The sequence below is a fragment of the Amphiura filiformis genome, unplaced genomic scaffold, assembly GCF_039555335.1.
Source record: "Amphiura filiformis unplaced genomic scaffold, Afil_fr2py scaffold_21, whole genome shotgun sequence".
Lineage (NCBI taxonomy): Eukaryota > Metazoa > Echinodermata > Ophiuroidea > Amphilepidida > Amphiuridae > Amphiura > Amphiura filiformis.
The window spans coordinates 1,567,919-1,592,732 of NW_027305485.1; the positions used below are offsets into that span (position 1 = coordinate 1,567,919).

Here is a 24,814-nt window from a genome sequence, read left to right on the forward strand (position 1 = left end):
ATGGGGGGGCAGGTCAATATCGGGGGGCAGGTCAATATCGGGGGACAAAATCAACTAATTTTGGGCAAAATGTATATATTTTCATAATTGTGGGTTTTACAGGGGCAGGGGAAACAGGGGAGGAGTTCTGACAGGGGGGCATTTGGCCCTCCTGGCACTGTCACTGCCTAAAACCTGAAACTCAACCCTGATTCTTAAGCTCTTGGGTGAAAATTTTAAAACACGCAAATGTCAAATATTTGGGTCATTCTATGTCAATTTAACAGATGGTCACCAAATCAGAGTCACCTGAAAATAAGAGCAAGGAAACCTAACCCACATTGGAACATCCCTACATAAAATTACATTTGACATGATCGAGAATGAATCAATGTCGCTAAAATTGATTTTCAACAACTGATAAATTACCTATAACTTGGTAAGCATGTTGGCCTAATATTTAGGGCACAAGCTTCATAATTGAAAGGTTGCGGGTTCAAGCCCCACCACAACAAGTGTATTGCATCCTTGGGCAATTATTGCTTCACTCCACCCAAGTGTGAAATGGGGAGCTGCTGGTGGTAAAGTACCTGTTGCAGACTTGGTGAAGCAGAAATGATTATGATATATCCTAATGGCAGCAGAATAATTGTTGAAGTGTGCTGGTACTTAGGTGTAGTGCATGTTAAATCACCAACAAGTCAATGGTTGATTAAACGTCCAGAAATTTTTAAGTTTTGATTAGTCTTGAGGTAATGAAATTCCTCATGTTATAAAATTTCAACAGAAGTTTCTTGTTATTCTTGAATTGCAGCATAAAGGGCCTGATAGGTTGGCAAATCAGTAGGATTAGGGATTTCATAGTCTCCATTGCTCCTCTGATGATGAACTGGGTTTGCATGATGGTTTGGGGGGCTCAAATTCGACATTCCAATGTGTGTTGGGCTTTTGTCTTCTGAATGTGCACAGGTCTCGGAATTTGGGTTTGGTTGCCTATTGAAAAGAAAATAATGATGATATAATAATAATTAGACTAGAATTATAGTGGGGGGACTAGAATCATGGTTGGGTGAATTGAATTAATGAAAAATGCTAATTAATAATATGCATATTTATTCATATTTGGCTGATTGGCTGTATATCTAGTATGCAAATTTAATCATCTTTGACCCCCTTTGCACATGCCAAATTTGTTGGTTTCCAATTTGCAAACCTTGCATGTGGCAAATTTGAAATTGAGATAAAGGCAAAAATATGGACAAAAAAAACATCACAAAAATTCATAACTTTAGAACAAAGTAGGCTAGACGTTTTCAGTATATGAAGAGCTTATTTCCACAAACACATGTTTCTGATTTATCTATGCGATATTGCAATGGGTTGTGATGCTATAGGTATTATAATTTCAGTTGGATGCACCATTACAAAGCAAACAGTGGATGGATGCACAGTAACAATACTGTGTGAGGCCTTCGTCTCCCAAATGAGAACAATAGTCTGCATATTGTTAAGGGGTGGTGCAATAATTATGTGTACCCCAGGGGGTGAATTCTCAAAATGGTCTGCCAAAAATCGCTTGTTCCCCCCCTCTTTGGCCATGCCAAAAACCTTTGCCCCCCTTTTCGACGTGCCAAAAACCTTTGCCCCCCTTTTGACATGCCAAAAAATCTTTGCCCCCCCTTACACATGCAAGATTTTGGGGAACCCGAATTTTAAACCTTAAATTGTCTTAACATATAATGCGAAAGCAGCGAGCAGGAAATTTTGCATATTTGAACGTGTTCAGAACGCTTTTCCTCGCCTTTTAGGGCGTAATATAGAAACGGTGCCCAAAATATCTGTGCCAAAAATTGCTTGCCCCCCCTTTCGACCTGCCAAAAATCGCTTGACCCCCCCCCTTCGACCTGCCAAAAATGCTTGCCCCCCCTTTGGCCTGCCAAAAATCTTTGCCCCCTATAATTCACCCCGGGTACACATAATTATTGCACCACCCCTAAGTTGTGGTAAATAATGGCTTGTTGATGATACAACTCATACAACTGCTATGACGAAGCTTTACCTTTTACAGAAATGTTTAGTCAGCAGAACACTGATGGTCAGGATAAGCAGTGTACCAATTACTGCAACTGATATTATGATGGCTAGCCAAGGCATGTTATCATCTAAAAAAGGAATATGACAAAACACATTCGAGGGGGAATAGATAATTATATATGATTCATAACCTCATTAATAAACGCGATGTGTGCGATCCAATTACATTTACTTATTTGTGAAAACGCAAACGCAAATCGAGGTCATTAATATCTCACAATTGACCGCAAAATGCGTAATTGTTCCAATGTCGCACACAATTGACCGGTGTTTGCGTGTTGTTGTGCGTCGAACAAACTGCGGGCGCGCTGGCTGCCGTATTTGGATTGCGCACTACCATATTGCACAGATTGTGATACGCACTGTTGTTATTGGTCGTCATGTTTTAGCCTGATCGATTTTTGGAAAGGGAAGAATGATGTAAAAATCATCTATTTTTATAAACTTTTGAGCAAAATTTTGTCTTATTTTGTAAGGTGAAGAGAATAAAGTGACGGTTATGAATGAGGTTAATAACTTTGCATCGGTAATATATCGGGCATTGTGAAAAATCTAAACATTTTGCTTTGGACCTCGGAATATCCCTCTGGGCGATCGGGATATTCCTCGGTTCCAAAGGCAAAATGTTTAGATTTTTCACAATGCCTCCAAATTACCGATGCACAGTTATTAACTTCTAAATCATCTGGCCCTTTTAGTTTTAAATATGGTACAAGGGTTAACATCTGTATCTGCAAAGGAGTAAAAATAATTTCTGTATTTTTAAGGAATGGCGTAATATTGAAAGATAAGTCAATAAATAGTCATATTAAGATGTTTTTTCATACAAAAAATTGACAAAAATCTTGATGCTTAATTCAATTTCATATATGTGGCTACAAGTGTCCGTATGGATTACAGAGAGACTCCTCCAACATTGACTTAACTTAGCTTTTACATTATTAGCTTGCATTAGGTCTCATCACTTACAGGGTATGTTAGCAGACTTATGTATATAAAAATACAAAAATCTGATTTTTGATGATTTTTTAGATTTTGATTTTCTGACTTAGTGAATCATAAGAAAACTTACCCTCAGTTGTTTCACATCTTATGCCAGTAAAACCATCTGGACACTGGCAATTAAATGTGTTGACTCCATCAACACAGAATCCACCATTGGCACAGGGACTGGGTGAGCAGTTGTCTACATCTGTAAAAAATACATAAATTTTACTGAACACAGATTGAATAAATTCATCAGGATCGCGGTAGAGTAAACTAGTAACCAAAGTTTGTAGTATCTGATCCAAGTAAATGCCCTTACTGTGTACGTTGCATCTGTCAACAAAGAGACTGTGGCCTTTGTCAAGAAAGAGACCGCACAACACACTCCATAAACAACTTGTCCATCTAAATGATAAGTGAGACTCGCACAACACCACTCAGGCAGTGTACAAAATCCCCTGCATGAACTGCAACTTATCGTATATTGGAGAAACAGGTAGAAAATTTGGTACGCGATTAGATGAACACAAAAGTGAAGTGGAAAAAGTCAGCAGCACCGTGGTCACTAGAGCAGGAAGAATTGCATGATTTTGCTGCAGCATAAAATTGTTGAGAAAAATGTGCAGAGCCCAAATCAATGCTAATCAATGGAGAACTGAAAATTGCAGCAGAGTACATGTAAAAACATTGGAAACTTCACTGATTGATTTGAGAACAAACTGAGGAGATGTTCATAGAAACACATGATTCAGCACATAGGCCATATCATGCAATCATTTTGATATTCATTTCTGAATATCCACCCCTGTGATGCCAGTCAAGTTGATATGCCCTAAAATTACAATCAGGGTTAACACTGCAAACAGCATACTTGAAACTCAATCGTGTAGATGATTTTCTTCAGTATGAATTGGGAAGCAAATCAGTATTTCTTTACTTAGTCAAATTGCTTGAAAGAATCTTTATTAGTACACTGTAACTTACTCAAATCACAGTTTGTTCCAGTGAATCCATCTTGACAGGTACATGTGTGGGTGTTGATTCCATCATTGCATATCCCTCCATTCAGACAAGGGTTTGGATTACAATCATTAACATCTAAGAAAGAAAACAAGTAATTTAGTATGGTTAGACTATTATCTGATTCACACAGTAACAAAAAAGTTGATTACCGCTCTGATCTGAACCACTTATTTTCAAGCCCAAACTTGAAACAAGTTGATTAAAAATTTAATTGCTTATAGAGCTACATACACCAAGCATCCACAGCGTTTGGATTTCTTTATGATGACAGCTTAAGTATATATAAGATATGACTATTGAAACCTTAATTCATCATTAAGTTTCAATAGACCTTTTCAATCGGCATCTGAAACGTTTGGAAAACAAGGTCACATGCACACGCACAAAGTTTATGAGAGCATCCTTAGTACTTTGGCGTAATAAGAGCACTTGTCTGTGACACACATTAAGCAATGTGCAACTATAGTGTAAGTGTTGCACTCGATAGCTGCATGATTACTGGGAATATTATTAAACACTGGGTCATCGTAAACAAAGCAGTTATAAGCAGCTGTCTTAGGAAAACGTCTATTGTGAAAGACTTAATTATTCTAGATGCAAAATCTTTCAACCGAGATGAGGGCAACCACTTCCTACCCCACATTTATGACCAATTACTCCACTCCAAAATGCCACCAACGTTGAGTTCCAGCAGGAAACAGACGAGGAGTGTGAGAGTTGATCAGTACATTTGAGAAAGTACTACGGTGTAGTATGAAACGTCATTGAGGTATGTTAAAGATCTTTATACCGAAATACATTTGGATTTGTACAAAAAGAACATTTGCTAAATATTCTAGATGCATTTTGACAGTACATTATGCATTTAGCAATTTCGCACTGTCACATTAAACATTTAATGATTTAATATTCCTTATAATTATAATTTCCATGTCCAAATAAAAAGTTGAGCCAATAATGCATTACTTCATTATCTTGCTCCTTTGTAATTAGACACTCTACACTTACTGTTTTGGCACAGAGTTCCATCAAATCCTTGAGGGCATAGACATGTGAATGTATTCACTCCATCTACACATACACCATTGTTTAGACACTGATTCACGATACAGTCATTTGCATCTGTACAAGTATGGGAAAAAAGTTAAACATGTAATTTTTGGGCTTTTGATCATTTTACATGACACACTCATGATAGATTCAACATTGAGAAAGTTGTTGTGACACTCTGATAGTCAAGACATACCATTTATACACAAGCCTATCAGTGGCAGTTGAGATTGGATGAAGAGGTTTCCTTTCTCTTGACCCAAAGGCTGACAGTAAAATTGTTCACTTGATTGTTGGGAGTGGCCTTCTTGTCCTTGTTCTTTGCCTTCAAATTAGTTTCTCACTTCTCTTTCCATATAGGGCAGCATGCTTAGGCTTTTTAGCCTGGCTTGAGCATTTTGTTTGAGCCTGGTCCCATCAGGACCCAAGCGTGTCTCCACACGGAGCGACCGTTTAAACAAACAAACAAACAAATGCATCAAAAATACACAAACTAACTTTTTGTTATGCTAAATAGATTTCCAAATTTTGTGTGTTGAAGGTCGTGCTCTAGCACAGTGAACATCAAAAGAGCTAGGCTGTTCTCCATGTCAAAAAATTACACAAAAGTTCTGGCTACATGCATCACAGGCAGCTGACTTGGCTGGTTATCAATTGCAACAACCCCCACTGGCTACGCCACGGGCACTGGTAGTATTACATACTCATACTGATACCAATATTCTACTGACTTACTTGTCTCACAGTGAGTCCCAACAAACCCTGTCAAACACACACATGCATAGCTTCCTATCTGTGTAATACACAGTCCACCATTCTGGCATGGATTCACCGGATCACAATTATTGACAGCTGAATTGGAGAGGGAAAACAATATTATAGTTGTAAGAATACATTGCAAATTAATCTTCAATCTTGGAAAAAAAGTACTGCGCTAGGCATACGCTGTCATAATTCCGAGCAGATAAGCCCCATACAACACAACATAATGGCCAAAATCTAGTTGTCAGTGTTTTTATTGTTTTTTGCTGCTTGAAATAAAATTTAGGCTGTCCCAGGGTGCCTGACTTTAGCACAAGAGACCATGAAGGTTTATCCTAAACGTCAATTTCCCTTTCCCCTCACAGCTATATGACAGAGCTAGGGAAATGGGGGTCATTGATATCCCATGTAGTAGTGCCTTTTCAAGAATTTTAAGGGGTGGTGCAATAATTATGTGTACCGCGGGTCTGGTGAATTATAGAGGGGGGGGCAAAGATTTTTGGCAGGCCAAAGGGGGGTGGGGCAAGCATTTTTGGCAGGTCGAAGGGGGGGGTCAAGCAATTTTTGGCAGGTCGAAAGTAATTTTTGGCAGATATTTTGGGCACCATTTCTATATTACACCCTAAAAAGGTGTAGGAAAACATTAGGAACACATTCAAATATGCAAAATTTCCTGCTCGCTGTGCTCGTATTATATCATAAGACAATTTAAGGTTTTAAATTTGGGTTCCCTAAAATCTTGCATGTGTAAGGGGGGGCAAAGAATTTTTGGCACGTCAAAAGGGGGGGCAAAGGTTTTTGGCACATCAAAATGGGGGGGGCAAAGGATTTTGGCATGGCCAAGGGGGGAAGCGATTTTGGCATACCATTTTGAAAATTCACCACCCGGGGGTACACATAATTATTGCACAGCCCCAAGATATGACATATGAGTTTGTTGTCCAATTTGGTAGTGGCCTGTATGATGGTGTTGCAATGCCTGGCCCCATGCAATTGCATGTGAAAGCTAGAAGCAGAGTCACCCTCTCTTATTGATGGTGGGCTGTTCCACTCTCTCCCTGATGGATTCCATAAATCCTCTTCAAACCCCGGTTCCAAACCAACTCTCCTTAGAATGATCGTCTCTTCTAAATTGAAGAAGAGTTCAGTGTTCTTGACCTTTTTCGGTAAATCCCATAATTCATTGCGTTTAGACCCAAGATGTCATCATTTGACATCACACCAACTTAACACCACTAAACAATGTGCGTATCGGCATGATGTCATTGACAACATCTCGGGTCTAACCTCAATGAATTATGGGATTTACCAAAAAGGCCAATTCAAATGCCTAATGAAGTTTCATAAGTAATAGCTAGAGTAAGGTGAGTACCAAAAAGTAAAATCCAGAATAAGATTTAATTCCCAAAATAATGTTTTGAACTACCGGACAAACAATCTACACAAAGATTACAAACTTACTTGTTTCACATCTAGTTCCAGTGAATCCAGTAGGACATTGACATATGAATGTATTGGCCCCATTAACACACACACCTCCATTCAAGCATGGACTAGGGGTGCAGAAATCCACCACTAAAACAAAAATAAAAGGGATAACAATTAAACTTTGAATGCCAAGTATATTTGGAGGAAAACACCACCACCACCACCACCACCACCACCACCACCACCACCAACAACAACAACAACAACAACAACAACAACAACAACAACAACAACAATGCCAAAAAGCAACAAAAAAGCAAAATAAAAACAACAACAACAAAGCCAAAAAACAACAAAAAAACACACATACAAAAAGCATGCTCTTTTTTTAGTCCCATTTCTTTCTTTATTTCCTGTTACCAACTAACTTTACCATAGCTCAAAACAACCATGCAAAAATAACATTTGCTTCAAGAAATTGAACTAATATTATATTTACAAACTTGAGAAAAATAGAATGAGTAACTTTCTTATTATTCAAGTTTACAACACTCTGAAGTAACAATCTTACCTGTAGTTCCTGTGGTATCTGTCACCTGTCCAACTGGAAACGGGTCTCCAAATTCATCTATAGATGTAATTACAGCCGTATACTCAGTATTAGTAGTCAGAGCATTGAACATGTAATCTGTTACATGATTAGGAGCCTCAATGACTTCCACAATATTGCCTTGGTTATCACCCTAGCAGAAATTCTATACAGCAAGAAGTGTATCAAAAGTGTATTAAAACTGTATCAAACAGCAATTTAATACAGTTTTGATATACAAAGGGTGTATTGAAAATGTATCAACTGAAAATATAAGGTATCAAAACTGTATCAAATACCACCTAACTGTATCAAAAATGTATCAAAAGTGTATCGAATTTGAACTTAGTTAATTTTGGCCATGCTTGTGGTGTATCAAAAGTGTATCAAATTGAACTTTGCAGTTTTTCAGTGTATGTAAAGTGTATCAAAGTGAACTTTTTGGTGCTAGATGTATATCAAAAGTGTATCAAATTGGACTTTAGACTGCACATTAGGTTACAATGTAGTTGTAATCAGGGACTGTGATTAAAGAGGAAATATCTGACTTTCTTCTGATAAGGTAAGCTTACTATATATTATATATAGAGCCTCAATGTATTATGTATTAAGCATGAATATAGCACATGCCTGTATAGTAGATGTTATTGGTAGCCTTTTTCTCTCTTTATTGAGGGTAACAACTTCAGTGACAAGCACTGCATTCCAAGCAGGCCCTCTGATGTATGTATGTTCCATTTTGGTTGGGTTTTGCTTCTTTTTGCAAGACTTTCTCACACATTTATCCTATTATGTTGTAATTTTGAACGTTGATAGGGAAAGTGCATTGAGCTGCTCCGTGATGGGGAAAGTGCTAGAGGTCAGCATTAGCAGTAGAGGGCAGTGTTGAATTTGAGCTTGATTAGACTAATTTCAAAATTTGACCTTTGACCCCTTCACTTTGGGGTCATTAATGTTTGCAAATATGTTTAGATCATGTAAGGATAATTCGTGTTGAATTTGAGCTTGATTGGACCAATTTTGAAATTTGAAAAACTGTATCAAAAGTGTATAAAAAACTGTATCAAAAGTGTATCAAAACTGTATCAAAAGTGTATAAAAAACTGTATCAAAAGTGTATCAAAAAACTATCAAAAGTGTATCAAAAAAACTATCAAAAGTGTATAAAAAAACTATCAAAAGTGTATCAAAAACTATATCAAAAGTGTATCAAATGGCATGTATCAAAAATAGGGCGGTCCCGCTGGCCAGCATTAGAATTGGAACGCTGATTTGATACAGTGACATATTTGATACACTTTTGATATAATTATGTATAAAATGTGTATAAAATGAAAGGATAAGAATTTCAATGCTAATTTGATACAGTTTAAATTGGAACGCTGATTTCATACAGTGACATAGTTGATACACTTTTGATATAATTATGTATGAAATGTGTATGAAATGAAAGGATCAAAATTTCAACGCTAATTTGATACAGTTTAAATTGGAACGCTGATTTGATACAGTAACATATTCGATACACTTTTGATATAAATTATGTATGAAATGTGTATGAAATGAAAGGATAAAAATTTCAACGCTAATTTGATACAGTTTAAATTGGAACCCTGATTTGATACAGTTACATATTTCATACACTTTTGATATAATTATGTATGAAATGTGTATGAAATGAAAGGATAAAATTTGAACGCTAATTTGATAGTTTAAATTGGAACCCTGATTTGATACAGTTACATATTTCATACACTTTTGATATAATTATGTATGAAATGTGTATGAAATGAAAGGATAAAAATTTGAACGCAAATGTGATACAGTTTAAATTGGAACCCTCATTTGATACAGTAACATATTCGATACACTTTTGATATAAATTATGTATGAAATGTGTATGAAATGAAAGGATAAAAATTTCAACGCTAATTTGATACAGTTTAAATTGGAACGCTGATTTGATACAGTAACATATTCGATACACTTTTGATATAAATTATGTATGAAATGTGTATGAAATGAAAGGATAAAAATTTCAACGCTAATTTGATACAGTTTAAATTGGAACCCTGATTTGATACAGTTACATATTTCATACACTTTTGATATAATTATGTATGAAATGTGTATGAAATGAAAGGATAAAATTTGAACGCTAATTTGATAGTTTAAATTGGAACCCTGATTTGATACAGTTACATATTTCATACACTTTTGATATAATTATGTATGAAATGTGTATGAAATGAAAGGATAAAAATTTGAACATAAATGTGATACAGTAACATATTCGATACATAGAGCCTCAATGTATCGAATATGTTACTGGAAATAGTTTTACTAACATTATCAACGTGAGCTGACCAAGACATCTTGCTATCAAATTTTACACCTAGATATTTAAACTCATCTACTCTTTCAATATCATTGTTGTTATGTAATAAATGTACATTGTTGAACTTTTCAAGCATTTTGTTTGTACCAAAGATCATAAACTTAGTCTTTTCAACATTTAAAGTGAGTTTGTTTACTTTGAACCATTCAGCTACCCTACTTAGACATGACTCCATTTGAATTTTAAGATCAGATTCATTTTTAGCTTTACACATTAAAGAGGTATCATCAGCATACATTACAGTTTTACATTCAGACACAGCATTAGGTAAACAGTTAACAAAAATGATAAACAGTAAAGGACCTAAAATTGAGCCCTGAGGAATACCAATATCAATTGGCCTAAAGTCAGAAAGAGTTGAGTTAACATTAACAGTTTGTTCTCTGTTGTTTAAGTATGATTTAAACCATAATAATTCATCCCCATATACCCCATATTGTTTAAGTTTCCTAATCAGAATATCATGATTTACAGTATCAAATGCTTTCTTTAAGTCTATAAATAAAACGCCTGTAGCATAACCTGTATCCATATTCTTTAAAATGTAATCTTGCACATCTAGAAGGGTTGTTGTTGTGGAATGATTCGGACGAAATCCTGATTGAGCATTTGATAACAGTCCTACATTACTCATATATTCATATAATTGATCATGAACAGCTCTTTCAATGATCTTTGATACAATTGGTAATACAGAGATAGGTCTATAGTTACTAACATTAGTTTTATCACCCGATTTAAATATTGGAGTTACTTTAGCCTTCTTCCATGCATCAGGAAAAGTAGACCCATTCAAAGACAGGTTGCAAATATGAACAAGGCATTTTGAGATGAAAGGCGCAGCCAACTTTAATAACCTTACATTGAATGGATCTAATCCTGACGATTTACAATTTTGCATTTTACTTATTTGTTTGAGAACAAATTCATTAGATATTGCTCTAAAACTAAATTTGTTTACACTATGATTTTGATGAGAACATATAGTATTACAAGTGCATACATAATTATCATTGTTATTATTAAATTTACTCCCAAGTTCATTACATATTGAAGTGAAAAACTCATTGAACTCATTTGCCATATCGTTTTTGTTACCTGAGTAATTACCATTCTTTTTAACAACTGCTGTAGGTATACTTGATGTTTTGTTTGGTATAATTTTCTTAATTGTTTTCCAAAGAGTTTTACTATTATTTATGTTGTTACTTATAGCCTCGTTACAATAACTCTTTTTCAGTGAATATTTCATATTGTTTACTTTATTTCTAAGAGACTTTGCTTTACTCCAATCTTCAGCATTATTTGTCTTATGTGCTTTTGAAAAATAGTAGTCCCTATCTTTACTTAGTCTCAAAATTCACTATTCACCCATTCAGGTAAACAACCTTTAACTTTCTTTTCCTTAAATGGTGCATGCTTGTCACAGGCAGCATTGAATGAAGACTGCCATTCATTAAGTGCTTCATTGACATCATTTATATTACGAATTCTACCCCAATCAATATTTTTGATTGTATCAATATAATCTGCTTCATTAAAGTTTTTGAAACATACAATTTAAATTGGAACCCTCATTTGATACAGTAACATATTCGATACACTTTTGATATAAATTATGTATGAAATGTGTATGAAATGAAAGGATAAAAATTTCAATGCTAATTTGATACAGTTTAAATTGGAACCCTCATTTGATACAGTCACATATTCGATACACTTTTGATATAAATGATGTATGAAATGTGTATGAAATGAAAGGATAAAAATTTGAATGTTAATTTGATACAGTTTAAATTGGAACCCTGATTTGATACAGTAACATATTCAATACACTTTTGATATAAATTATGTATGAAATATGTATGAAATGAAAGGATAAAAATTTGAATGTTAATTTGATACAGTTTAAATTGGAACAGCTGATTTGATACAGTTACATATTTCATATACTTTTGATATAATTATGTATGAATGTATGAAATGGATAAAAAATTGACAGTTTATTTGCTACAGTTTAAATTAGAACTCTGATTTGATACAGTAACATATTCAAAACACTTTTGATATAAATTATGTATGAAATGTGTATGAAATGAAAGGATAAAAATTGAACGCAAATTTGATACAGTTTAAATTGGAACCCTCATTTGATACAGTAACATATTCGATACACTTTTGATATAAATTATGTATGAAATGTGTATGAAATGAAAGGATAAAAATTTGAACATAAATTTGATACAGTTTAAATTGGAACCCTCATTTGATACAGTAACATATTCAATACACTTTTGATATAAATTATGTATGAAATGTGTATGAAATGAAAGGATAAAAATTTCAACGAAAATTTGATACAGTTTAAATTGGAACCCTCATTTGATACAGTAACATATTCGATACACTTTTGATATAAATTATGTATGAAATGTGTATGAAATGAAAGGATAAAAATGTCAATGCTAATTTGATACAGTTTAAATTGGAACCCTCATTTGATACAGTAACATATTCGATACACTTTTGATATAAATGATGTATGAAATGTGTATGAAATGAAAGGATAAAAATTTGAACGCTAATTTGATACAGTTTAAATTGGAACCCTGATTTGATACAGTTACTTATTTGATACACTTTTGATATAATTATGTATCAAATATGTATGAAAAAAATGAAAGGATACATTTCATTTGATACTTTTTGATACATTATCTTGGCATTTGATACACTTTTGATATGTATAAAATGTGTATGCAATGTTAATTTGATACAGTTTTGATACATAAAAGTGTATGAAATGAGGGTTCCAATTCAAAGCCTTTTATTTCATACATTTTTCATACGTATCAAAAGTGTATCAAATTTCAGCCAGGGCAATCAGCATGATCTGGTAGGTGTTCGCTGTGTCCGATGGAGTCCACATGACGGTAAGTGACGTATCAGTTTTGTCTATTATAGTTACCATACCTAAATTAATTGAAAGAAAAGACAAATATGTTGGGAGATGTGACCCGATATGTTGCCCTTTCTAATCTGTCTCAAGTTATAAATCATATAAAATTGAGATATGAGCAATGATAGTATGCAAGTATTAAAATTGAGTGTAAAGGTTGAAAATTTCAGTGTCTTCCATAGGGGGTGTGGAATTCATCTGGAATTGTCCGATATAATCACAAGGTGATGACCAATTAATCCTCTTTTTTCTATATGAATAAGCATACACACATACACATATACACTTTGCATAAATTCCCAAATGAGAATACTGTAACTGGTAATATTGATTTTATCATGCGCATATTTTTTTTGGGGAGGGGGCTTTGGGGGTGCCAGCCCCCGGGGTAAAAGAAGAAGGGGCGGCGGAAAAAACTTGAAAAGTATAAAAAATTGTACTATACATCAAAATGTGTTGCTTTTAGGGCGCTAAGCGCTTATATATTTTTTTATTTATTTATTTTTTTTGCTCTTCACTTTTTCAAAGCACAGAAAAAAAATTGAGGAAGGGGCGGCAAAATTGAAAATTTCCTTCAGCCCCCCTGGGTAGGAGCGGCCACGGTACACCACTGTTTATGTTGTATTATATTGTTTGTATTTTGGTACTTCAAATAAATATTATTATTATAGAATAAGCACTTATACATAGACATAGACAGTTTACATAATTTCCCAAATGAGAAAATCGTAACTGATAAATCTCTCTGTGCAAAGCCAAATGCTTTTAAAGTACTTTTTACTGAAGACCCTTCACACACTCGATTCCAAGTTTCCCGCCACCCACCGCATTTAAAATTCATGCCCATGTTGGAAGCATCTGAAATACTAATAAAGTAATACCTTCAACCATGACTGCTTGAACACAATTTTCAAGGTAAGAAACAAACCAATTCAAAACCACCAGGCCAAAGGAGGCAATTGAACAAGGCGGTTCTCGAACCACGTGTCTCGCCTGCTTTCGGGACCACCTGCTTTCGCGATTACTTTTGGTAGAAGTAAATGAACCTGCAACAAGCCATGGTGATTTGACTGTTCAATTGCAGCTTGATTGGATCAATATTGAAATTTGACCTTTGACCCCTAAATTTTGGTGGGCACGATTACCTGACTGTACCCACCAAGTCTCATGCCCATCCAACAGTTTTTACTAACCTCAGATGACCCTGAAATGACCTTCCGAAAATATGACTCTAAATGTTGATTGTACCCACCAAGTTTCATGCCCATACGACAGTTTTTATTAATTTGACCTCAGATGACCCCTTGGTGACCTTGAATGACCCCAAAATTACCTTCTGAAACTTTGACTCTAAATGTTCACTGCACCCACTAAGTTTCATGCCCATACAACAGTTTTTAGTAATTTGACCTCAGATGACCCCTGGGTGACATGGATGACCCCGAAATTACCTTCCAAAAATTTGGCTCTAAATGTTGACTGTACCCAACAAGTTTCATGCCCATATGACAGTTTTTAGTAATTTGACCTCGGATGACCCCAAAATGACCGTCCGATAATTTGACTCTAAATGTTAAGTGTACCCTCCAAGATTCATGCCCATACGAGTTTTTAGTAATTTGACCTTAGATGACCCCTTGGTGACCTCGGATGACCCCGAAATGACCTTCCAAAAATTTGGCTCTAAATGTTGATTGTACCCACAAGTTTCATGCCCATACGACAGTTTTTAGTAATTTCACCTGGGATGACCCCTTGGTGACCTCGGATGACCCCGAAATTACCTTCTGAAACTTTGACTCTAAATGTTGACCGTACCCACCAAGTTTCATGCACATATGACAGTTTTTAGTAATTTGACATCAGATGACCCCTTGGTGACCTCGGATGACCCCAAAATTACCTTCCGAAACTTTGACTCTAAATGTTGACCATACCCACCAAGTTTCATGCCCATACGACAGTTTTAGTAATTTGACCTCAGATGACCCCTGGGTGACCTTGGATGACCCAAAAATGACCTTCCAAAAATTTGGCTCTAAATGTTGACTGTACCCACCAAGTCTCATGCCCATCCAACAGTTTTTACAAATTTAACCTCAGATGACCCTGGTGACCCTGAAATGACCTTCCAAAAATTGGGCCTCGGATGACCCCAAAATTACCTTCCGAAACTTTGACTCTAAATGTTGACCATACCCACCAAGTTTCATGCCCATACGACAGTTTTTAGTAATTTGACCTCAGATGACCCCTTGGTGACCTCGGATGACCCCAAAATTACCTTCCAAAAATTTGGCTCTAAATGTTGACTGTAACCACCAAGTTTCATGCCCATACGACAGTTTTTAGTAATTTGACGTCAGATGACCCCTTGGTGACCTTGGATGACCCGAAATTACCTTCCGAAACATTGACTCTAAATGTTGTCTGTACCCACCAAGTTTCATGCCCATATGACAGTTTTTAATAATTTGACCTCAGATGACCCCTGGGTAACCTAAGATGACCCCAAAATGACCTTCCAAAAATTTGACTCTAAATGTTGACTGTACCCACCAAGTTTCTTGCCCATATGACAGTTTTTAGTAATTTGACCTCAGATGACCCCTGGATGACCTTGGGTGACCTTCACCCACTAACCAATACAAACTTGTTCTGTCTGTGGTCAAGATGCACCCACCCACCAAGTTTGAAGAACGTATGCGACCCTAGTCTCCGAGAAAAAGGTTTTTGCATATTCTGCATAAATTATGCAAATTAGGTAGGTAATTACCATATTTTGCGCTGAAAATCGAATCAGGTCGAGATCCTCTGGACATGCTACCCCCTACCACGTTTCATCATCATAGGGCTTAGCGTTCTTACGGATCCCCAGAAACAGCTCCACAAGGCGGATTTCTTCATATTTCCAACCATATTTGTAGAATTGTTCCGCATAAATTATGCAAATTAACAACTAAATGCGCATACTTTTCGCCGAAAAACTAATCAGGTGATCAGCAGGTGTGTATAATTCCTGTCACCAGGTTTCGTTACCATGCGCCCGACGGATCTTGAGATAGTCTGTCCACAAACTCCACTATCAATTTGCGCTGATTTTCGCATAAATTATGCAAATTAGCTATGTTAATTTGCATATTTTTCACCAAAAACATAGCATTACGGAGCAAACATGGATACCCTTCCTCTCACCAAGTAGCGTCCCCGTAGGTCTTACGGTTCCCAAGATACAGCTCCGGACGGACACACACACACCCCCACCCCCCTACACCTCTCCACACACACACACGGACAGACAGATAGAAATAGTGATTACTAAGTCCCATCCTGAGGTGAGACAAAAACTGAGATACCAGGCAAAAGACAGGGAGCAAATGATGAAATACATAAATAAAATTGATATTATAAAACCTCCTTTACTTCAAGTATCAAGTATGCTCAGGAATGACACACATGATTACTGAGTAAGTTGATCATAATTGTAACAAAATTTTAAAAATTGCTTCCTTAATTTGGCCTTGTTGGATCAGATTGTGTCCTATATCACATGAAGTATATAATGGATACATTCTTACTTTCATCTACAGGGAAACCAGGCACACTTGTCTGCTCCCCACTTGTCGTATACAAAGATACAAAATCTGTTGCTGTGTTGATGCCATTCACAGTATACACAGTTGACCCTGGAGGCACTGGTTCCAAGGTTGGTGGAGCAGAGCCATCTGTAGGTCCATGTACAATCAGGAACCCATCATAGGTGCCACCTGCTGGAGGTTGCCATTGTAGTGTTGCAGATGTGGCTGAAACAGCTGATACTTTGACATTCTGTGGTGGCAAAGGCACTAGGGAGCAGAACAAAAACATTTTTAGAGTTACAAGAAAAGACCTAAAGACAATAGCTGACAATATAATGGAGTACATACATTATCATAATCATAGCTTGCAGAGACTCAGAGATGCCACTATACTGTCACTCAACAAGCCTGAAACTTGCGAAAAACAGTCCCAAAATGGGCTGGGTTAAAGTAAATGATAGTGTAGAAATTTGAATTTTAAAAGAGGCAAAACTTTTAGTACTTAAAATATGTGTTATATCTGAAGACTAGGCAAGCATAATTGAGATTGATGTTCGTTGGCATGAATGGCAACACCATGAACAGTGATGAAGGACAATACAACTAAAGTCATACATTTGACAATTTCTGGATTGAGGAGCAGTAACATGTCACAGCAGGTTAACATAGAGTAGCTCATGTCACATTAATATGCGTCTTTTGGATTACACTACTTAAGATATGTATTCAGCGGTCTTAAATCTTAAAAAAGGTGATAAAATTGATGGTGAACATAATATTCCGGTACTTAACAAATTGCAGCCTAAAGTATTAATTCGTCAAAAAAGACGTCTAATTGGACTAATTTATGATTAGTCATGCAAGAATTTTTTTTTTAATTCAAGAAATGCTGCTGAAATTGTGTATTTGTAATGCCAAAAGAATATTAATAAAATTTCACATCAATTTGCATCATTTTACAATATTTAAAATAGTCAATTAGTATAAAATATCCTATTGCATGACTAATCATTGACTTAAGACTTCGTGATTTAATTAGTCATTTACATGAATTACTAATTAAATTACCACGTGAATGACTAATTGTTGACTAATCATTAATCAAATTACTAATTGAATGACTAATTATTGATTAATTCGTAATCACATATTAGTCTTTTTATCAATAATTAGTCATTCAATTAGTCATTTAATTAGTAATTCACATTAATGACTAATTAAATCACAAAGTCTAAATCTATGATTAGTCATGCAATTTGATATTTTGCACAGATTGAATATTTTAAGTCATGAAAATATTGTAAAATTATGCAAATTGATGTGAACTGTTATTAATATTCTTTTGGCATTACAAATACACAATTTCAGCAGCATATCTTGAAATTTTTTTAAATATTTTGCATGACTAATCATAAATTAGTCCAATTAGACATCTTTTTTGACTAATTAATACTTTACAATGTATGGAGGCTTGCTTCTGGGGAATAATAATAATTCTCTGTCCAAATAATGCTCAGTACCATATTCCTTCTACCTTGTACAAATTTTACCAACTTACTTGTAGTTGCCATGACAGTGCCACCATCCACTGGTGCTCCTCCAGCTATACCTGTTAAACTAATGGAATAGTCCTGACCTGGGGTCAGATTCTGGAAGGCATGGGCAATGGTGGTAGGATCAGTAATAGTGACTGTCTGTGGTTGAGTCTCTCCAGACTTGTCGGTGAGGGTCAGTATATAGGATGAAGCTCCTGGGATTTGGGCCCAATCTACTTGGATTATGTCTGTTGTTATTGTACCTAGAGTCAGATTGTTAACTGTAGAAAGACAAAATTAATATAAGTAAGAACTCGATAGTTAGCTTATGTGCTTAATATCGAGCGCTTTTAAAACACGCAAACATGAAACAATAGTAGAATAGCAATTGTATTTTAATCACAGTTTCAAATATTTTCCTAGGACAAGACTCCCATTTTAGTGTTTGGGGGTTAGTAAAAAGAACTGTCAAAAACAATTAAATTTCCATGTTTGCTATTGTTGGCAATATCAAAATGTTTAGAGAAAGAAAGGCCTTGTTTTTGTCAAAAATAACACAAATTTGACCACACATATAAATAACACTAAGACCTTTTAAGGTTAAAACAGCTCAACAAAGGTGGTTTTATGAGCTTGAAGTTTTGTTCTAATACTATTCCAAAAGGCAGCACTCTCCATGCTTAAAATTCCTGAGAAAATGTAAAAAATACAGTAATACCTCATTTCAGCCTCTTATTTCCCTTAATAAATCAACTCATTTTCAGCCAGTGACTGTAGACCATTTTTTTTATGCTAATGCTGTTAGTTGTAAACAAATGACTTGATATCATTTTTACATGTGTAGTTTGAAAGACAAAAGAGTGCATGATCATAGGGAAGTGCCTTGAAAATAATCCGTATGGGGTCACAATACAACTTTCATTACTTATTGACTGCCCCTCGTACTTAACCCATGAAGACAATACGGTCCACTTCTATTGGGTGAAAGTGTATGCGTGAAGAGGGTACACCAGTAAATACAAATCTCCTATACCCTTGGAAGAAAAATCAGTGTTTCGAAAAGTGAGAATGTGAGTGAGAAGTGCCATGTGACTTAATATAATACATTAGAAAAGGCTTAAAACCAAACTAGGCCCTGATTCATGTTTATTCCTCATTTAGGCCTGGGAAAAAGATTGTACATGAAAAATGAGCAGGAGCCGACTTTTTGAGAAGATTTGGCTAAAAGTTCAAAATGTGTTGCGTATACATGTGAGCTGGCAAGTTAATCACTTTCTCTCATGTAAATTGACATAAGCGCATGCCAGTCACGCATAACACGACATGCAACTCGCGGTTGTTTGATGTGATCAGTTATTTATTTTTCTAATAAAACATATGTTCAATTCTAGACCTTTACAATGCCAACAGCTCACACTACACATATTTTTAGCTATTTTTAACATTTTTGTTTCTAAATCGAATTTCACCTTTTTCTGCTTTTTGTGATAATTCTTATTCTATAAACTGTACATTTGTGTGCAAATTGAGGGCGCTATTTACATATATATTTTAAATTTATATTATAGCCAAATAATATGAGTTATTCCTTATATCATAATTAAGTATTTTGAAAATCTCCTTATTCTTATGCACTCATGCACAGTGTCTTAGCTAGCCATCCATCATTTTAGATGGGGAGTTTGCTCCTGGCTGGGACGGTCAAAATTGATGCCTTTGACAGTAGGTATTGACAAAGGCTGATGACCTTTTTTAGAAAACCAGCTTTGCAAAAGAAGGCCATATAGCAAGACATATTTGAACTCTTTGAACCCCCAATGGACTGTAGAGGTCTAAATGTTTTAAAGGTCAAATTAGGACAGGCATTTTGTTCAAATGACCGGCAAACCTCAATTTCTAGCTAAGACTCTGCTCATCCACGTACAAGGGGGGCTTGTCAGCATGCTTGCAGTGCAACAGCAAAAAAAGTATTGACTTCACTACTTTTCCTTGTTTTTTATCTTCAATTCCATTTTTCTTTTCATTCCATATAGATCAGTAACTATTTTTATATATTTTTATATATGCCTTTAGCCTGGCTTGAGCTTGGTCCCACCAGGACTCGAGTGTTCCACACAGAGCAACCATTTAAGGGTTGACAAAGTATTGTTGGTCGAAGCAGCCAAAAAAAATCGGTTTTCATATCTAAATCAAAATATTATTGAAAAATAACACTTTTATGTTTTGCAAAAGTTCATTCTACTAATCATGAAGTTTGAAAATTTGCTTGATTCATTGTTGTTCATGAGTTATGCATGTTTTACAAAAGTGTTATTGTTTCAGCCCTCTTAAAGGAGTATTTCGTGATCCTAGCATGCTCTTTTTATGACATTTTTCAGTATATATCCACGAAAAAAGCATATTCCCAAAATTTCAGTTGATTCCGATTTTGCGTTTGCGAGTTATGCATGATTATGTGTATTACACTGCTCCATAGACAATACGTTGTAATTTCGTTCTGGTGCACCAGAACGAAATTCAAATTTCGCGATATCTTTGTTAAACGAATTAATCTGCAAGAAATATTTTGTACATAAACATTATGTAGCCAGAGTATTCCAGTGATATAAAAATCTCAACTTTTTTTTGAGAAAAGTGGGGGATGAGGCTGTGGATCACGAAATGCCCTTTTAACAACATAACTCAAGAACCACAGGACCTACAAACATATCAATGCAATTTTTGCCAAAGCTCACAACCATTCGCAAGATGCTGTGAACTACTAAATCATTTATTTCCAACTGACAGTGTTAACAAGGGCAAATACAAGCAAGTAAAAATGCAACAAAATAAAAACTATTAAAATCTATAAACTTACCTTGTGCCAAGCATATCCGAATGAAACATAAATAGGTAAGTAAAACAGGCAGCAGTAGGCTCCTCCTTTTGATATAACTAGTGCACCTGCGGCTATGAGAGCCCAGATGCTGCGAGAGCACTGGCATGATAGCGATACTATTTGAAATTTAAGATTCATTTGCAGCAATGCATTCTGGGTAGACATTACAGTGCATTTCAAATTGGGCAGATAGCCAAAAGCCTGGAATCTATGAATGAATGACCTTGTTCACCGGCTTGGGCAGCTTGAAACTTGTTGTAGATTGTCTATTAGATTCTTTTTATCCACTTGCTGCTTTGTATCCATGTGGGGTATTTTCCCCCATTTGACCTTTGACCTTGACCTCCGATGACCTTGAAAACCACATGGCCAACATGCTTTTCCGGATACCTACCTATATGCGAAATTTCAGCGCGATGCGTCGAAGCACGGCGAAACGCATAGCCGGACAGACAGATAGACAGACAGACAGACAGATAGACAGAGACCGCTTATTATTTTATTAGTATAGATAGATCTCCATATTTTGATCTGCTTATGTTGTCATAAATGTCTACTACAAAGTTGTCGCAGAGAGACCCCGCTTCTTTTTACCTACGCAGTCATCAAACTTTTTCTTTGGTATGCATACTGTATTGAGAGTTGCTAATATTTTATATACTAGTGCACCTGCTGCTGTAATAGCCCTGTAGCTATAATAAGGGCACCATCTGCATGATAGAGATACTTTTTGACCCCAGATGATGATAGAGATACTTTTTGACCCCAGATGACCTTTGAACTCAGATGATGAAGTTTGAGCCCGATTAGACAAAGTTTGAAATCCATGACCTTTGACCTTGGATGACCTCCATATAATGTTTTTCATGCTCCCCTCATACCAAGGATTCCACCCACCAAGTTTGAGCCCGATCGGGCAAAGTTTGAAATTTGACCCCTCCATAATGACCTTTGACCTCCGTTGACCTCGATTTTATTTCGGGCATATTTCCCCTCGTATCAAGGATCCCACCCACCAAGTTTGAGCCCCATCGGACAAAGTTTGAAATTTGACCCCTCCGTAATGACCTTTGACCTCGGTTGACCTCAACTTTAGTTCGCGCATATATTCCCTCGTATCAAGGATTCCAGCCACCAAATTTGAGCTTGATCGGACAAAGTTTTAAATTTGACCCCTCCGTAATGACCTTTGACCTCCGTTGACCTCGATTTCATTTCGGGCATATATTCCCCTCGTATCAAGGATCCCACCCACCAAGTTTGAGCCCCATCGGACAAAGTTTGCAATTTGACCCCTCCGTAATGACCTTTGACCTCGGTTGACCTCGCTTTTATTTTGGACATATATTTCCCCTCCTATCAAGGATCCCACCCACCAAGTTTGGGCCCGATCGGACAAAGTTTGAAATCTGTGACCTTTGACCTTGACCTCCGATGACCTTCAAAACTACCCGGTAAACAGCGCACGCCGGTACCCATCTATGTCCGAAATATCGGAATGATGCGTCAAGCCTTGGTGAAACGCATTGCCATCGAACACACAGAGCTCATTATTTTATTAATGCTAGTGCACCTGTAGCTTTGCAGCAATGCATTCTGGGTAGACATTACAGTGCATTTCAAATTGGGCAAACAGCCAAAAGCTGAATGAAACTTGTCCAGAGTTGCCCATTACACATCTTTGTATCCACTTGCTGCTGCTTTTGCTATCCAGTTGGGGTATTTTCCCCCTAGATGACCTTTGACCTCGAGGGGCCCTTCAAAACCACCGGTTAACTTGCTTTTCTTTTCCGTCACCTATCCATATCCGAAATTTCGCTCGATCGTCGAAGGCCATGGAACGCATAGCCGGACAGACAGACAGATAGATAGATAGATACACAGATACACAGATACACAGATAGACAGATAGAGACCGCTTATTATTTTATTAGTATAGATGGCAGACCAAGGTCCCAGATGACACCTTTTAGCTCAAGTAGTCTTCTTTCCAGCCCAAAAAGGCACCCAAATATGGTGAATTTAGTTAGAAATCTACCAATGCTTTTTTGCCTTTATCAGGGACTTTATTGTTGTGAATCCAGGCTACAGCCCAACCCAAATAAACAAAAGGTCCACCTTTAAAAAAATATATTTAAATATGCCCCCGAAGGTTGTAATTACAATGTAGTAAGAAACATTTTTATGATATGAAGAGAACACTAACTGCTTTAAGTGAAATTTCAAAAACATATCCAAAAAGTTCATGCCAACATTTACCATGCGGGCCAATTTTTTATTTTTGAAGTCCCTGGAAACTATAATAAATCCTGTTTAGTGGTAGCAGTGGCCCACCTTTGCATCCAGCCGTTTAAGTAGCCCAATGATGTGGCAAACATGGCAATCCTACATTATTCTGCTTGGGAATCATCATGAAATCCCCGTGACAAAATCATGCAATTTCATATTGAAACTTATTTGTCTTTGTCAGTGATTCTCACACTTGTCTTAATATATATATTAACCATAGGCATAGTGATAGTGAAGTCAACTAAACAAAGACAAATATATCGACTGCTCAGTGCCAGAAGTGGGTAAGAGCAATAGCTGCCATGTGTCACAGAGGAGAAAGAAAACCGAGAGCGTACACCGGGGAGCGTACAACCAGTCAAAGTCCCTGTGTATTATATGATGTAAGTTTTCGCATACTCATGAGGGCCGATTGTATCTAACAATCACGTCAGCGCTGCGTGCCTTGAAAATATGCGGTAATTGCATATCAGTCTCGTCTGTCGCATTTCATGGAACAATCATGCCAGCCCTCATTACCGGATGATGTGGAGACTTTGACTGGTGGTACGCTCTCTGTTTTCTTTCTCCTCCGTGAATATGGTACAATATAATATACTGTGTGTAATTTCTGTAAATTGTCAAATGTTCACAGGGCAGCTATTGCACTTCTGGCACTGAGCAGTTGATATGAGATGCCAAGAGGTGAACTCTATCACAATATTTGGCTTGGGAATATAACATCATGGGAACCATCATGAAATCCCCGTTACAAAATCATGCCATTTTACATTGAAACTTTTATTTGTCTTGTCAGTGATTCTCACACTTGTCTTAATCAACCATACGCACAGTGATAGTGAAGTCAACTAAACAAAGGCAAATATATCGATTGCTCAGTGCCAGAAGTGGGTAAGAGCAATAGCTGCCGTGTGTATCTGCCAAGTGCAGATAAGTACAATATACTGTGTGTAAATTGTCAAATGTTCACAGGGCAGCTATTGCACTTACCCACTACGATCTTAGATGTCAAGAAGTGAACTCTATCACAATATTTGGCTCGATCGGATCCAATCATGAAAGGAGACAATTTTGAAAATTGAGTTATCATCATCATTAATTTGCCTCAAGGTAACAAGCATACTGTTAAGCCCCCCCTCGTTGTCTCTCAAACCTGCACACACAGAGGAGGATTTAAGGGGGACACCACCCGGCGCGCATCATCTATTTTTTGCAGAGCGGCGCCACGCCCCCTAATTTTTGCAGAGCGGAGCCTGACTTTGTGT

The 24,814-nt window shown here is 36.4% G+C and overlaps 1 protein-coding gene across 1 annotated transcript; it reads right to left on the reverse strand.

Annotated features, from left to right (window-relative positions):
• Positions 1-760: 760 nt before the first annotated feature.
• Positions 761-24,606, reverse strand: LOC140143390 (uncharacterized). The gene is made up of 11 exons (XM_072165246.1): positions 24,540-24,606; positions 18,406-18,663; positions 16,848-17,114; positions 7,895-7,951; positions 7,357-7,470; positions 5,869-5,985; positions 5,092-5,205; positions 4,045-4,158; positions 3,146-3,265; positions 2,039-2,141; positions 761-972 (listed from the first exon to the last, which is right to left on the reverse strand). The coding sequence occupies exons 1-11, from the start codon at positions 24,604-24,606 to the stop codon at positions 777-779; spliced, it is 1,527 nt and encodes a 508-aa protein (XP_072021347.1). The 3' UTR covers positions 761-776.
• Positions 24,607-24,814: the final 208 nt, after the last annotated feature.